General features: G+C 42.9%; 1 protein-coding gene across 3 annotated transcripts in view; it reads left to right on the forward strand.

Annotated features, from left to right (window-relative positions):
• The first annotated feature begins 10,051 nt into the window (after nt 1-10,051).
• LOC117331277 overlaps nt 10,052-16,220 on the forward strand; it is an 85,036-nt gene continuing 78,867 nt past the window's right edge. For all 3 annotated transcript variants that reach the window (XR_004533454.1, XR_004533455.1, XM_033889883.1), the window contains exon 1: nt 10,052-10,389. Coding sequence is in view for 1 of the 3 variants with exons in the window: in XM_033889883.1 (XP_033745774.1) it covers nt 10,308-10,389 (82 nt within the window). In the remaining 2 variants the exon portion in view is untranslated. The remainder of the gene's footprint in view (nt 10,390-16,220) is intronic.

Raw genomic sequence — 16,220 nt, forward strand, 5'->3', positions numbered from 1 at the left:
CAACATATAAATTGTGGAGTCTGCCCTCCCTCTAAAACAAACAGATATCTCAGGGGACCGAGAGGTATAGCGAGATTGGCCCTCTCCGTATAGGTTAGAGAGATTTGTAATGGTTGACATTCATCTGATCAAGGTCAAAACCAATCATGTGAAAATTGGAATGAAACCTTCCGTAAATTGTTTCCTTTTGTGAAAAAAGGACAGAACATTTAAAAGAACGACTTCAAGCATCCGTGGGGCCATCTTTATTCCAACTTGGATGAAAATGAAACACGCAACGATAAATACAAAGACCAAACATCGGTTCTAACAATTGACGTCGGTAACTTTAGCATCCCAAATCGAAGATTGCCGGTTTAATCTTACGAATAGTGGTGCCGACATCCAATGTTCCACCGGACACGTATTATTGGACTGAGTAATTTTCTGGTTAAAAGGCTCAGCATCATTAGTATTTTTAAGTAAAACATGTTATTTAAGAAGTTAATTAGCAAGAACAATGTCTGCTCTTAATGTCTACGCTCAATGACCAACGAGCTAAAACACTGTTAACGTCAATCGGTGCCTTCTAAAAGTAAAAGCCGGAAAACGGTACAATGCCAATTTGATACGGATAATTCGAAAGGAAATAAGCGATCGAAGTTATGTAATCAATTCCCCATACAAACACACACTACGTATTACACAGACAATAACATGATTACGTTTCTGGTGTACCAGTGTTTATAACATACCCGTCTGCATGTTCTGCATTTTGTCCGGAATCTCTGCGCGGCCGATGCAATCGCGATAGGCTAGGCCCGGTACATGTACAACTTAACGACCGGAACGTCAAAAATTCCTCCATTTAAAGAATCAATTTCCATTTCAAAATATTTTACTGTCAACACAACAAATATAAACAAAGTATTCTTACATAAATTTTTTCCGCTCCAAGTTTCAAAAAGTGGTCGTGATAGTTAGGTGAGGTAACTTTCCCCTAACATTTGTCTGTCTTATCGATCGTAATCGTGCTGGACAAACGAAGGACCAACTTATCATTAAAATAACTATTCATGTCCGGAAAATCCGTAATACGATCCCACGTTATCAGGTATAAACCGACCTTTATATTTAATGAAGCAATCTATATCAGGATTTATATCAGATAACGACTTGCTGAAAAAACGCCCACGATGTTTTATAACAGCCGATATATCTCACAAAACATGTAAATATATTTGATTCTAATTTAAATATCAAGATGGCAAAGTGCCATCAATTAAATTCTCTCGCAGTTTTCTTTCTGCCCAAAAGGTGGAAAGATTATTTTACGGAAAGTAGAATAAGATATCAAAGTTACATGTATATGAAGCTGCTGTATCTTATAACTGTATATTGAGTGTCGTAACATGCTACTTGTATGTTATAATGAGCTTATTTCAATGACATAAATCATAATAAGAGATGGTGCATTGTTGTACATGTGTACTGGTAAGTACTGTCGACTGAGGAAGGAAAACAAAAGAACAAACAGAGGTTAGGACGACTTTGATGCTAGTGTTGTGTACTGAGTAGACTACGGAGTTAGGGAGTGAGCTGATACCACTTGTCGGTCGGCACGTGGACACAAGTAGAACGCACTCAATCAGTGGTCACTTTAATGTGGTCGGAACATTGTTATTTCTGGCTAAATACAATTTAGATTTGTCCTCCACGATGATTAGCAACGTACGGGAAATGACGACAAAAAACCCCGGTAACAATAAGAACACAGGATAAATCTGTACAATGTCTAATGGTCATTGTATCTCAAATTACTACTTCCGTTTTACCACTACGCAGTCAAAACAAACGGCTGTCTAAAATAAAAGAATCTAAATGGTAATTATGAACAGAAACAATTTAAAGTTAAACAATAATAAAACACATGCAAATGGATAAAACAAAATATAAAAAGAGCGAAAAAATTAAACTAAAAATTAAAGAGAGAGAGAGAGAGAGAGAAAAGAAAAACAACAAAACATTTTATAATGAAATATTTCCCTTTTTTAAGTTTTTCTGAAACCTGAGTAATTCGTTACGAACTACACGAGAGAATTTCGCAATATCTTCTACGCAGTTTACATATGTCATGTGATGCCAATTTACCAGGTTTCGGATTGGGTGCTGGCGATCTGGTGTAATTGATCAAGATATTCTCATCCTCACAATTATACACAAAATTGTTGTTGAACGATTTCATGATAGAAATTATACGATAAGTAAACATCATTTTGGCAGATTGTCACGAATGGACACTTCTGGTTCACGTGCATTCCGTCATGTAAATGCGCAGTTGGTTTGTCTTGGGGTAAACCTTTCATCGGAATGCCTCTAGATTGATGCATGATGCTAACTAGAATCTGAATGGACAGGAAACCATTCTAATCAGAAGATATCGGCCTTTAGTATCAAATCGTTTGCCTTTCAATATGTTTAAATAAGTTTAAAATTTGTTTATCATCAAAGATGTCAGAAACAATCAAAAACAACAAAATTTCTAATGACCCATTGTTAGTATATTTCTGTTATATCGCCTTTATACCTACTTTCGACACTAACACATCGGAAATCAAACAATTGAACAATCTCCGTATACATCTAATTCCAAGTAATCAGGCTGTCGACACCACGTCACCTACTAGTATTATAGACTGTCAACATGACATCACATAGTCAGGCCTGTCAACATCACATCATCAATTATATACTGTCAACATGACATCACATAGTCAAGCCTGTCAACATGACATCACATAGTCAGTTTGTCAACATCACATCATCAATTATATACTGTCAACATGACATCACATAGTCAAGCCTGTCAACATGACATCACATAGTCAAGCCTGTCAACATGACATCACATAGTCAGGCCTGTCAACATCACATCACCAATTATAGACAGTCAACATGACATCACATAGTCAGGCCTGTCAACATCACATCATCAATTATATACTGTCAACATGACATCACATAGTCAAGCCTGTCAACATGACATCACATCGTCAGGCCTGTCAACATCACATCATCAATTATATACTGTCAACATGACATCACATAGTCAGTTTGTCAACATCACATCATCAATTATATACTGTCAACATGACATCACATAGTCAGGCCTGTCAACATCACATCACCTATTATAGATTATTATACCTTTACGTTTTTTTCTACATATAAAAGTAATGTGATAATTTGACTATTAGCCTCGAGAGGATTGCGCATGTGTTTCCATGACTATCACATCGTGTGACAGTTCGAAAAAACTGTCACATGGCAAACTGTCACACGGCGAACTGTCACACCCCTGCTGTAACGTCGTCAGAACGTTTGAAAGACAAAACGACATGCAAGCGCTTAATTGACACAGATTATTTGTTGTTGCAGACGGTAGCCTAACATTTTGTTTTCTCTCACGAAACTGTCAAACACGGATCAACACACACGTTTTCAAAACACCACAGACGTAGAGATCGAGTCATTATTAACGGACAGAGATAGCCAAAACACTAACAGGGTCATACAAACGTCTGTCAAGTTAGTGGAGGACTATCTAGCAGATTCTCATGCCAGCACAAACATATATAAGCCTATAGAGAAAAAAAAACCGTAAAGGTATAATAAAACAGTTATCAAATGGGGTAATTCGGCAATAGTAATTTTTTCAGCCCCTCATCAACAACGGTTGCCCTCGGGCTAAAGCCCTCGTGCAACAGTTGTTGCTTCGGGGGATGACAAAATCACTATCACCCTCATACCCATTTGATAACTGTATACTGTCAACATGACATCAGTTGCCAAGTTTGTCAACATCACATCACCACTTATCATGACAATATGAAGGTAGGATTCAGTATAGGTGACATGGCGGTAGGATTCGGTATAGGTGACATGACGGTAAGATTCGGTATAGGTGACATGACGGTAGGATTCGGTATAGGTGACATGACGGTAGGATTCAGTATAGGTGACATGGCAGTAGGATTCGGTATAGGTGACGGTAAGATTCGGTATAGGTGACATGACGGTAGGATTCGGTATAGGTGACATGACGGTAGGATTCGGTATAGGTGACATGACGGTAAGATTCGGTAAAGATGACATGACGGTAAGATTCGGTATAGGTGACATGACGGTAAGATTCGGTAAAGGTGACATGACGGTAAGATTCGGTATAGGTGACATGACGGTAAGATTCGGTATAGGTGACATGACGGTAAGATCGGTATATGTGACATGACGGTAGGATATTCGGTATAGGTGACATGACGGTAAGATCGGTATATGTGACATGACGGTAGGATATTCGGTATAGGTGACATGACGGTAAGATTCGGTATAGGTGACATGACGGTGGGATTCGGTATAGGTGACATGACGGTAAGATTCGGTATAGGTGACATGACGGTGGGATTCGGTATAGGTGACATGACGGTAAGATTAGGTATAGGGGACATGACGGTAGGATTCGGTATAGGTGACATGACGGTAGGATTCGGTATAGGTGACATGACGGTAAGATTCGGTATAGGTGACATGACGATAGGATTCTGTATAGGTGACATGACGGTAGGATTCTGTATAGGTGACGTGACGGTAGGATTCTGTATAGGTGACATGACGGTAAGATTCGGTATAGGTGACGTGACGGTAGGATTCTGTATAGGTGACGTGACGGTAGGATTCGGTATAGGTGACGTGACGGTAGGATTCGGTATAGGTGACATGACGGTAAGATTCGGTATAGGTGACATGACGGTAGGATTATGTATAGGTGACATGACGGTAGGATTTGGTATAGGTGACGTGACGGTAGGATTCAGTATAGGTGACATGACGGTAAGATTCGGTATAGGTGACATGACGGTAAGATTCGGTATAGGTGACATGACGGTAGGATTCGGTATAGGTGACGTGACGGTAGGATTCGGTATAGGTGACATGACGGTAGGATGATTCGGTATAGGTGACATGACGGTAGGATTCGGTATAGGTGACGTGACGGTAGGATTCGGGTAGGATTCGGTACAGGTGACATGACGGTAGGATTCTGTAAAGATGACATGACGGTAAGATTCGGTATAGGTGACATGACGGTAGGATTCTGTATAGGTGACATGACGGTAGGATTCGGTATAGGTGACATGACGGTAGGATTCTGTATAGGTGACATGACGGTAAGATTCGGTATAGGTGACGTGACGGTAGGATTCGGGTAGGATTCGGTACAGGTGACATGACGGTAGGATTCTGTAAAGATGACATGACGGTAAGATTCGGTATAGGTGACATGACGGTAGGATTCTGTATAGGTGACATGACGGTGGGATTCGGTATAGGTGACATGACGGTAAGATTCGGTATAGGTGACATGACGGTGGGATTCGGTATAGGTGACATGACGGTAAGATTCGGTATAGGGGACATGACGGTAGGATTCGGTATAGGTGACATGACGGTAGGATTCGGTATAGGTGACATGACGGTAAGATTCGGTATAGGTGACATGACGGTAGGATTCTGTATAGGTGACGTGACGGTAGGATTCTGTATAGGTGACATGACGGTAAGATTCGGTATAGGTGACGTGACGGTAGGATTCTGTATAGGTGACGTGACGGTAGGATTCGGTATAGGTGACGTGACGGTAGGATTCGGTATAGGTGACATGACGGTAAGATTCGGTATAGGTGACATGACGGTAGGATTCTGTATAGGTGACATGACGGTAGGATTTGGTATAGGTGACGTGACGGTAGGATTCAGTATAGGTGACATGACGGTAAGATTCGGTATAGGTGACATGACGGTAAGATTCGGTATAGGTGACATGACGGTAGGATTCGGTATAGGTGACGTGACGGTAGGATTCGGTATAGGTGACATGACGGTAGGATTCGGTATAGGTGACGTGACGGTAGGATTCGGGTAGGATTCGGTACAGGTGACATGACGGTAGGATTCTGTAAAGATGACATGACGGTAAGATTCGGTATAGGTGACATGACGGTAGGATTCTGTATAGGTGACATGACGGTAGGATTCGGTATAGGTGACATGACGGTATAGGTGACATGACGGTAGGATTCTGTATAGGTGACATGACGGTAAGATTCGGTATAGGTGACATGACGATAGGATTCGGTATAGGGGACATGACGGTAGGATTCGGCATAGGTGACATGACGGTAGGATTCGGTATAGGTGACATGACGGTAAGATTCGGAATAGGTGACATGACGGTAGGATTCGGTATAGGGGACATGACGGTAGGATTCGGTATAGGTGACATGACGGTAAGATTCGGTATAGGTGACATGACGGTAGGATTCTGTATAGGTGACATGACGATAGGATTCGGTATAGGTGACATGACGATAGGATTCGGTATATGTGACATGACAATATGATTCGGTATAGGTGACGTGACGGTAGGATTCGGGTAGGATTCGGTACAGGTGACATGACGGTAGGATTCTGTAAAGGTGACATGACGGTAAGATTCGGTATAGGTGACATGACGGTAGGATTCTGTATAGGTGACATGACGGTAGGATTTGGTATAGGTGACGTGACGGTAGGATTCAGTATAGGTGACATGACGGTAAGATTCGGTATAGGTGACATGACGGTAAGATTCGGTATAGGTGACATGACGGTAGGATTCGGTATAGGTGACGTGACGGTAGGATTCGGTATAGGTGACATGACGGTAGGATGATTCTGTATATGTGACATGACGGTAGGATTCGGTATAGGTGACGTGACGGTAGGATTCGGGTAGGATTCGGTACAGGTGACATGACGGTAGGATTCTGTAAAGATGACATGACGGTAAGATTCGGTATAGGTGACATGACGGTAGGATTCTGTATAGGTGACATGACGGTAGGATTCGGTATAGGTGACATGACGGTATAGGTGACATGACGGTAGGATTCTGTATAGGTGACATGACGGTAAGATTCGGTATAGGTGACATGACGATAGGATTCGGTATAGGGGACATGACGGTAGGATTCGGCATAGGTGACATGACGGTAGGATTCGGTATAGGTGACATGACGGTAAGATTCGGAATAGGTGACATGACGGTAGGATTCGGTATAGGTGACATGACGGTAGGATTCGGTATAGGTGACATGACGGTAAGATTCGGTATAGGTGACATGACGGTAGGATTCTGTATAGGTGACATGACGGTAGGATTCGGTATAGGTGACATGACGATAGGATTCGGTATATGTGACATGACAATATGATTCGGTATAGGTGACGTGACGGTAGGATTCGGGTAGGATTCGGTACAGGTGACATGACGGTAGGATTCTGTAAAGGTGACATGACGGTAAGATTCGGTATAGGTGACATGACGGTAGGATTCGGTATAGGTGACATGACGATAGAATTCGGTATAGGGGACATGACGATAGGATTCGGTAAAGGTGACATGACGGTAGGATTCGGTATAGGTGACATGACGATAGGATTCGGTATAGGGGACATGACGGTAGGATTCGGTATAGGTGACATGACGGTAGGATTCGGTATAGGTGACATGACGGTAGGATTCGGTATAGGTGACATGACGGTAGGATTCGGTATAGGTGACATGACGGTAGGATTCGGTATAGGTGACATGACGGTAAGATTCGGTATAGGTGACATGACGGTAGGATTCGGTATAGCAGACATGACGGTAGGATTCGGTATAGGTGACATGACGGTAAGATTCGGTATAGGTGACATGACGGTAGGATTCGGTATAGGTGACATGACGGTAGGATTCGGTATAGGTGACATGACGGTAGGATTCGGTATAGGTGACATGACGGTAGGATTCGGTATAGGTGACATGACGGTAGGATTCGGTATAGGTGACATGACGGTAGGATTCGGTATAGGGGACATGACGGTAAGATTCAGTATAGGTGACATGACGGTAGGATTCGGTATAGGTGACATGACGATAGGATTCGGTATATGTGACATGACAATATGATTCGGTATAGGTGACGTGACGGTAGGATTCGGGTAGGATTCGGTACAGGTGACATGACGGTAGGATTCTGTAAAGGTGACATGACGGTAAGATTCGGTATAGGTGACATGACGGTAGGATTCTGTATAGGTGACATGACGGTAGGATTTGGTATAGGTGACGTGACGGTAGGATTCAGTATAGGTGACATGACGGTAAGATTCGGTATAGGTGACATGACGGTAAGATTCGGTATAGGTGACATGACGGTAGGATTCGGTATAGGTGACGTGACGGTAGGATTCGGTATAGGTGACATGACGGTAGGATGATTCTGTATATGTGACATGACGGTAGGATTCGGTATAGGTGACGTGACGGTAGGATTCGGGTAGGATTCGGTACAGGTGACATGACGGTAGGATTCTGTAAAGATGACATGACGGTAAGATTCGGTATAGGTGACATGACGGTAGGATTCGGTATAGGTGACATGACGGTAGGATTCGGTATAGGTGACATGACGGTATAGGTGACATGACGGTAGGATTCGGTATAGGTGACATGACGGTAAGATTCGGTATAGGTGACATGACGGTAGGATTCGGTATAGGTGACATGACGGTAGGATTCGGTATAGGTGACATGACGGTAGGATTCGGTATAGGTGACATGACGGTAAGATTCGGTATAGGTGACATGACGGTAGGATTCGGTATAGGGGACATGACGGTAGGATTCGGTATAGGTGACATGACGGTAAGATTCGGTATAGGTGACATGACGGTAGGATTCGGTATAGGTGACATGACGGTAGGATTCGGTATAGGTGACATGACGATAGGATTCGGTATATGTGACATGACAATATGATTCGGTATAGGTGACGTGACGGTAGGATTCGGGTAGGATTCGGTACAGGTGACATGACGGTAGGATTCTGTAAAGGTGACATGACGGTAAGATTCGGTATAGGTGACATGACGGTAGGATTCGGTATAGGTGACATGACGATAGAATTCGGTATAGGGGACATGACGATAGGATTCGGTATAGGTGACATGACGGTAGGATTCGGTATAGGTGACATGACGATAGGATTCGGTATAGGTGACATGACGGTAGGATTCGGTATAGGTGACATGACGGTAGGATTCGGTATAGGTGACATGACGGTAGGATTCGGTATAGGTGACATGACGGTAGGATTCGGTATAGGTGACATGACGGTAGGATTCGGTATAGGTGACATGACGGTAAGATTCGGTATAGGTGACATGACGGTAGGATTCGGTATAGCAGACATGACGGTAGGATTCGGTATAGGTGACATGACGGTAAGATTCGGTATAGGTGACATGACGGTAGGATTCGGTATAGGTGACATGACGGTAGGATTCGGTATAGGTGACATGACGGTAGGATTCGGTATAGGTGACATGACGGTAGGATTCGGTATAGGTGACATGACGGTAGGATTCGGTATAGGTGACATGACGGTAGGATTCGGTATAGGGGACATGACGGTAAGATTCAGTATAGGTGACATGACGGTAGGATTCGGTATAGGTGACGGTAAGATTCGGTATAGGTGACATGACGGTAAGATTCGGTATTATTGTATTATTATAAAACTCCCGAGGTAATGATAACATACACTGGGTATACGACAGTCTCGGGAATACATCCATTATTGTATTATTACCACAGGGGTCGCACTGCAGATCGTACATGTATATGACCGGAAGTCTATGCTTTATGCGTGAGGAGAAATGAAAAGTGGTTGATGCACATATTTAAATGTTTCCTTGTTGGTTTTTAATTATGTTTGTACTGAAGTCCAGAACTTAAAGATAAAGTGAGAAACTTTTTAAATCTGCAAAACAGTCTATCACACTTCTGTAAAAAACATAAAAAAAACGCAAAGGGTAAATTGGTGGGAAACTTCCCAGTTTTTGTAATCTACGACAGAGCCATCTCGTGCTCCGGATCTGGCGCTGTGCCGGTTCCATACTTCAGACCACATTAACCAACTAGAGCGTGTGGATTTGACATATAAGAGCAGCACGCGATGCTCCGCGGACAATTGTCTGACCAGAATACAACTGACAGATCAATTTTGCCTAACAACTGTCATATTCTTTTTAGTTGAGTCTGGGCGGTTTGTGAGGTAGCCTGTATGATTTGGATGCAGGCCGGTATATCGCCGCGCGGCCACTCAATTCATCATTAAACGTTCTGTTATATGACTCACTCCCCAGTTCTCTTGTAGAACTTCCGACGTGCAGGAGTTAAAATGTGTGTATGTGTTTCTTCTCGGTTATGGAGTAACATATCTTACCTGAAGTCATGGTTCGTCCTCACAATTCTCTGTTCGGGTAAGTACGATTTACTTACTACTGTTTTGTCGATCGATATTTTTATATAATAATCGATATACATAGCAACAGTCTGTACAGGAGCCATGTGTAAATACGGCCGGTACTTCCTACCTGTCACGTTAACATCAATGTCACACCTGATGCTTGCTGCATTTAGAAATGACGGGAAATGTTATGTCCATTACTTTTAGAGAAGATTACCTGTTGTCAATGTGACGAGGCTTGGGTTACGTCCTAATAATACAACAGGTAATCTAAAGGATGATCAGTTTGTAATGTACCTCTCGTACCGGGGTGTAGGTACAGTTGTAATACTGTACGGTGTAGGTACAGTTGTAATACTGTACGGTGTAGGTACAGTTGTAATACTGTACGGTGTAGGTACAGTTGTAATACTGTACCTCAATATTCATACACATGTCATCGATAATAACATATGACATAAGCGAGGTATATTTACCTGGAATACTAAGTATGTAGACGTCTGTACCAACAGGAGGAGGCAATAGTAGCGCGGGGGAGGAGGTCTGCTACCTACCTAGCGCGGGGGAGGGGGAGGAGGTATTCTACCTTCTTAGTGCAAGGGGGGGGGGGTGTGTGTGTGTTACTACTACCTTCTTACTGCGTGAGAGAGGGAAGGAGGTTTCTCTACCTACTTACCGTGAGGGAGGGAAGGAGGTTTCTGCCTACCTACCATGAGGGAGGAGAGGAGGACTACTACCTACTAAGCACGAGGGAGGGGGAGGAGGCCTACTACCTACCTAGTGTGGGGGAGGGGGGGGGGGGGGGGGGGAGGCCTACTACCTACTAAGCACGAGGGAGGGGGAGGAGGTCTACTGTATATAATAGTATTTTTGTGAGCTTAGTACATAACACAGCTGTGTAGGCAAACTACGAATATAAACAACAGCACGTATCTAGATACCTTACCATACATTACATGTTATTCAAATGTCATGTCTATATAGATATACACGTCGTTGAATGGTTATATTTAACGTACACCCCCTCCGTTGACTACACGTTAGTATGGCTATCAGTCGTCTGATAAAATGCAATACACGGTCGGAATTTGTGATACGAATCGCTTATATTACGATATATTAAACTAACAAATCTCTATTCAAGCCGGTGACTCAGATTATACATAAGGTCGATACAATATAGGGACTATCGTCCCTCATTCTCGTACCCCGACAGACAAAAAGACATGCTTCTTGATCTAACCATGGCCCGGTACAAAGCGTTAAACACCCACCAACACTCCCAAACCCTGACCGTGACCCGAGGTGACCTCAGAAATGGAGAACCTTACGCACCAGCGACAAGAACATCAGATCGATCGCATGTGCCTGTTTTGTGTAACGTTATGAATGGATTTGTAGGCGGTGTATATTATGTAGTGTATGTGGTGGATAGGATGCATGTATTGAGGGACACACACCTTTATTTAAGGTTGTACATTCACCTCGTGTGCTAAAAGGGTTCTCTTTCCTTAATTACCATATCCTGTGGTTTATTTTGTCGGTTGAATGTTTAAGGAGCGAGTCCTGCATATAGGGAAATTGTTTACTATCCTACCAGCCACATGCGTAAACGTACTTTTACTGGGTAGTTAAATATCAACATCAAAGATCAACAGGGAGCGAGTCCTAATATTTATTGATCTAACGATCCATTATAATGTTATGTGCTTCAAAAGTGCGCGTGCTAGGGCGCGTACTTCCACCGAAAAAAAAGAAAGATAAACGTGATTTCCCCTTGTTGACCAGAGACTGACGCAATATCCCCCATGGTTAGTAGACGCAATGCACTCTGGGAGGGATTGGACGTGACACGTTCGAAACCTATCTAGCCGTACATCTATTTCAGACCTTGTACAACGGGATAAATTGACTTGCCATAATGAATCGGCAGAAACGTACCGAACAAATATATGGTGCATCTTAAGATGAGGTCATGTTCCGGCTGTCGACTCGGAAGTAATTCTTTCTAAGTACGTCTGAAGGGATGTCCGAACTACCAGAATAAGTACGTCTAAAGGGTGTCCGAACTACCAGAATAAGTACGTCTAAAGGGTGTCCGAACTACCAGAATAAGTATGTCTAAAGGGTGTCCGAACTACCAGAATAAGTACGTCTAAAGGGTGTCCGAACTACCAGAATAAGTATGTCTAAAGGGTAGTCCGAACTACCAGAATAAGTATGTCTAAAGGGTGTCCGAACTACCAGAATAAGTACGTCTAAAGGGTGTCCGAACTACCAGAATAAGTACGTCTAAAGGGTATCCGAACAACCAGAATAAGTACGTCTAAAGGGTATCCGAACTACCAGTATAAGTATGTCTAAAGGGTGTCCGAACTACCAGTATAAGGATGTCTAAAGGGTGTCCGAACTACCAGAATAAGTATGTCTAAAGGGTGTCCGAACTACCAGAATAAGTATGTCTAAAGGGTGTCCGAACTACCAGAATAAGTATGTCTAAAGGGTATCCGAACTACCGGAATAAGGATGTCTAAAGGGTGTCCGAACTACCGGAATAAGTACGTCTAAAGGGTGTCCGAACTACCAGTATAAGTATGTCTAAAGGGTGTCCGAACTACCAGAATAAGTATGTCTAAAGGGTATCCGAACTACCGGAATAAGGATGTCTAAAGGGTGTCCGAACTACCAGTATAAGTATGTCTAAAGGGTGTCCGAACTACCAGTATAAGTATGTCTAAAGGGTGTCCGAACTACCAGTATAAGTACGTCTAAAGGGTGTCCGAACTACCAGAATAAGTATGTCTAAAGGGTGTCCGAACTACCAGAATAAGTATGTCTAAAGGGTATCCGAACTACCGGAATAAGGATGTCTAAAGGGTGTCCGAACTACCGGAATAAGTACGTCTAAAGGGTGTCCGAACTACCAGAATAAGTACGTCTAAAGGGTGTCCGAACTACCAGAATAAGTATGTCTAAAGGGTGTCCGAACTACCAGAATAAGTACGTCTAAAGGGTGTCCGAACTACCAGAATAAGTATGTCTAAAGGGTGTCCGAACTACCAGTATAAGTATGTCTAAAGGGTGTCCGAACTACCAGAATAAGTATGTCAAAGGGTGTCCGAACTACCAGTATAAGTATGTCTAAAGGGTGTCCGAACTACCAGTATAAGGATGTCTAAAGGGTGTCCGAACTACCGGAATAAGTATGTCTAAAGGGTGTCCGAACTACCAGAATAAGTATGTCTAAAGGGTGTCCGAACTACCGGAATAAGTATGTCTAAAGGGTGTCCGAACTACCAGAATAAGTACGTCTAAAGGGTGTCCGAACTACCGGAATAAGTATGTCTAAAGGGTGTCCGAACTACCAGAATAAGTATGTCTAAAGGGTGTCCGAACTACCAGAATAAGTACGTCTTAAGGGTGTCCGAACTACCAGAATAAGTACGTCTTAAGGGTGTCCGAACTACCGGAATAAGTATGTCTAAAGGGTGTCCGAACTACCGGAATAAGTACGTCTTAAGGGTGTCCGAACTACCAGAATAAGTACGTCTTAAGGGTGTCCGAACTACCGGAATAAGTATGTCTAAAGGGTGTCCGAACTACCAGAATAAGTACGTCTAAAGGGTGTCCGAACTACCAGAATAAGTACGTCTAAAGGGTGTCCGAACTACCAGAATAAGTATGTCTAAAGGGTATCCGAACTACCGGAATAAGTACGTCTAAAGGGTGTCCGAACTACCGGAATAAGTACGTCTAAAGGGTGTCCGAACTACCAGAATAAGTATGTCTAAAGGGTATCCGAACTACCAGAATAAGTATGTCTAAAGGGTGTCCGAACTACCAGAATAAGTACGTCTAAAGGGTGTCCGAACTACCAGAATAAGTACGTCTAAAGGGTGTCCGAACTACCAGAATAAGTATGTCTAAAGGGTATCCGAACTACCGGAATAAGTACGTCTAAAGGGTGTCCGAACTACCGGAATAAGTACGTCTAAAGGGTGTCCGAACTACCAGAATAAGTATGTCTAAAGGGTATCCGAACTACCAGAATAAGTATGTCTAAAGGGTGTCCGAACTACCAGAATAAGTATGTCTAAAGGGTGTCCGAACTACCGGAATAAGTATGTCTAAAGGGTGTCCGAACTACCGGAATAAGTATGTCTAAAGGGTATCCGAACTACCAGAATAAGTATGTCTAAAGGGTATCCGAACTACCAGAATAAGTACGTCTAAAGGGTGTCCGAACTACCAGAATAAGTACGTCTAAAGGGTGTCCGAACTACCGGAATGTAGACATGCTTCCTAGAACATTCGTTTTACATTTAAACAAACGATCCAACTACCAGACACAATATCATCATACTGTCAATGATTAACAGAACACGATACGGTTGAATAGTTAAGTTACATATTGATAATTTATCCACCATCACAACACGGCCACGGTTGATTGGATGTCGCGAGAGATGTAGACTAAGAAGTAGGTGAGATACTGCCCCGAGAGACTCGCTGTACATGTACACGATTTATGACATCTGTACTCTCTTAATTCCTGTGTTTGGTAACTATCCAACTTTTAACTACACTTAAACACAGTTTAGATTTAATCAACTGAATTTAGAAGACCTACGTAATATATTCAAAGGTCTACTGCGCATGTCATGTGATAGGGAACAGCTTTATCTGGGGTTAAACACTGACAGAAATGCAATAAAGGACACCAAGTTTTATGAGATATTGTAGATGTAAGATACCAACTAATCTCTTTAGTGACAAGTTGTCTCATTGTGTCGATACATTCCTATAGGAGCAACGTGTTCACATAATCGTAACATACAGGGTCAACGTCAAAATAAAGGACCATCAAGGTCAAGACGGGTCTTTTACATTGACCATAGGTATATACGTGGTTAAAAAGTGTCAACACATCTCATACAGGGTCAACACACCTCATACAGTGTCAACCCACCTCATACAGTGTCAACACACCTCATACAGGGTCAACGTACACCGAGTTATACCTGTTTAATACGTATCGACACACCTTATACAGGGTCAACACACCTCATACAGTGTCAACACATCTCATACAGGGTCAACATACCTCATACAGGGTCAACACACCTCATACCGGGTCAACACACCTCATACCGGGTCAACACACCTTATACAGGGTCAACACACCTCATACAGTGTCAACACACCTTATACAGGGTCAACACACCTCATACAGTGTCAACCCACCTCATACAGGGTCAACACACCTCATACAGGGTCAACACACCTCATACAGGGTCAACATACACCGAGTTATACCTGTTTAATACGTATCGACACACCTCATACAGTGTCAACACACCTCATACAGTGTCAACCCACCTCATACAGGGTCAACACACCTCATACAGGGTCAACACACCTCATACAGGGTTAACATACACCGAGTTATACCTGTTTAATACGTATCGACACACCTCATACAGGGTCAACACACTTAATACAGGGTCAACACACCTCATACAGTGTCCACCCACCTCATACAGGGTCAACACACCTCATATAGGGTCAACACACCTCATACAGGGTCAACACACCTCATACAGTGTCAACCCACCTCATACAGTGTCAACCCACCTCATACAGGGTCAACACACCTCATACAGTGTCAACCCACCTCATACAGGGTCAACACACCTCATACAGTGTCAACCCACCTCATACAGGGTCAACACACCTCATACAGGGTCAACCCACCTCATACAGTGTCAACACACCTCATACAGGGTCAACACACCTCATACAGGGTTAACACACCTCATACAGTGTCAACCCACCTCATACAGG

Source organism: Pecten maximus, chromosome 7, assembly GCF_902652985.1.
Source record: "Pecten maximus chromosome 7, xPecMax1.1, whole genome shotgun sequence".
Taxonomy (NCBI): Eukaryota; Metazoa; Mollusca; class Bivalvia; order Pectinida; family Pectinidae; genus Pecten; species Pecten maximus.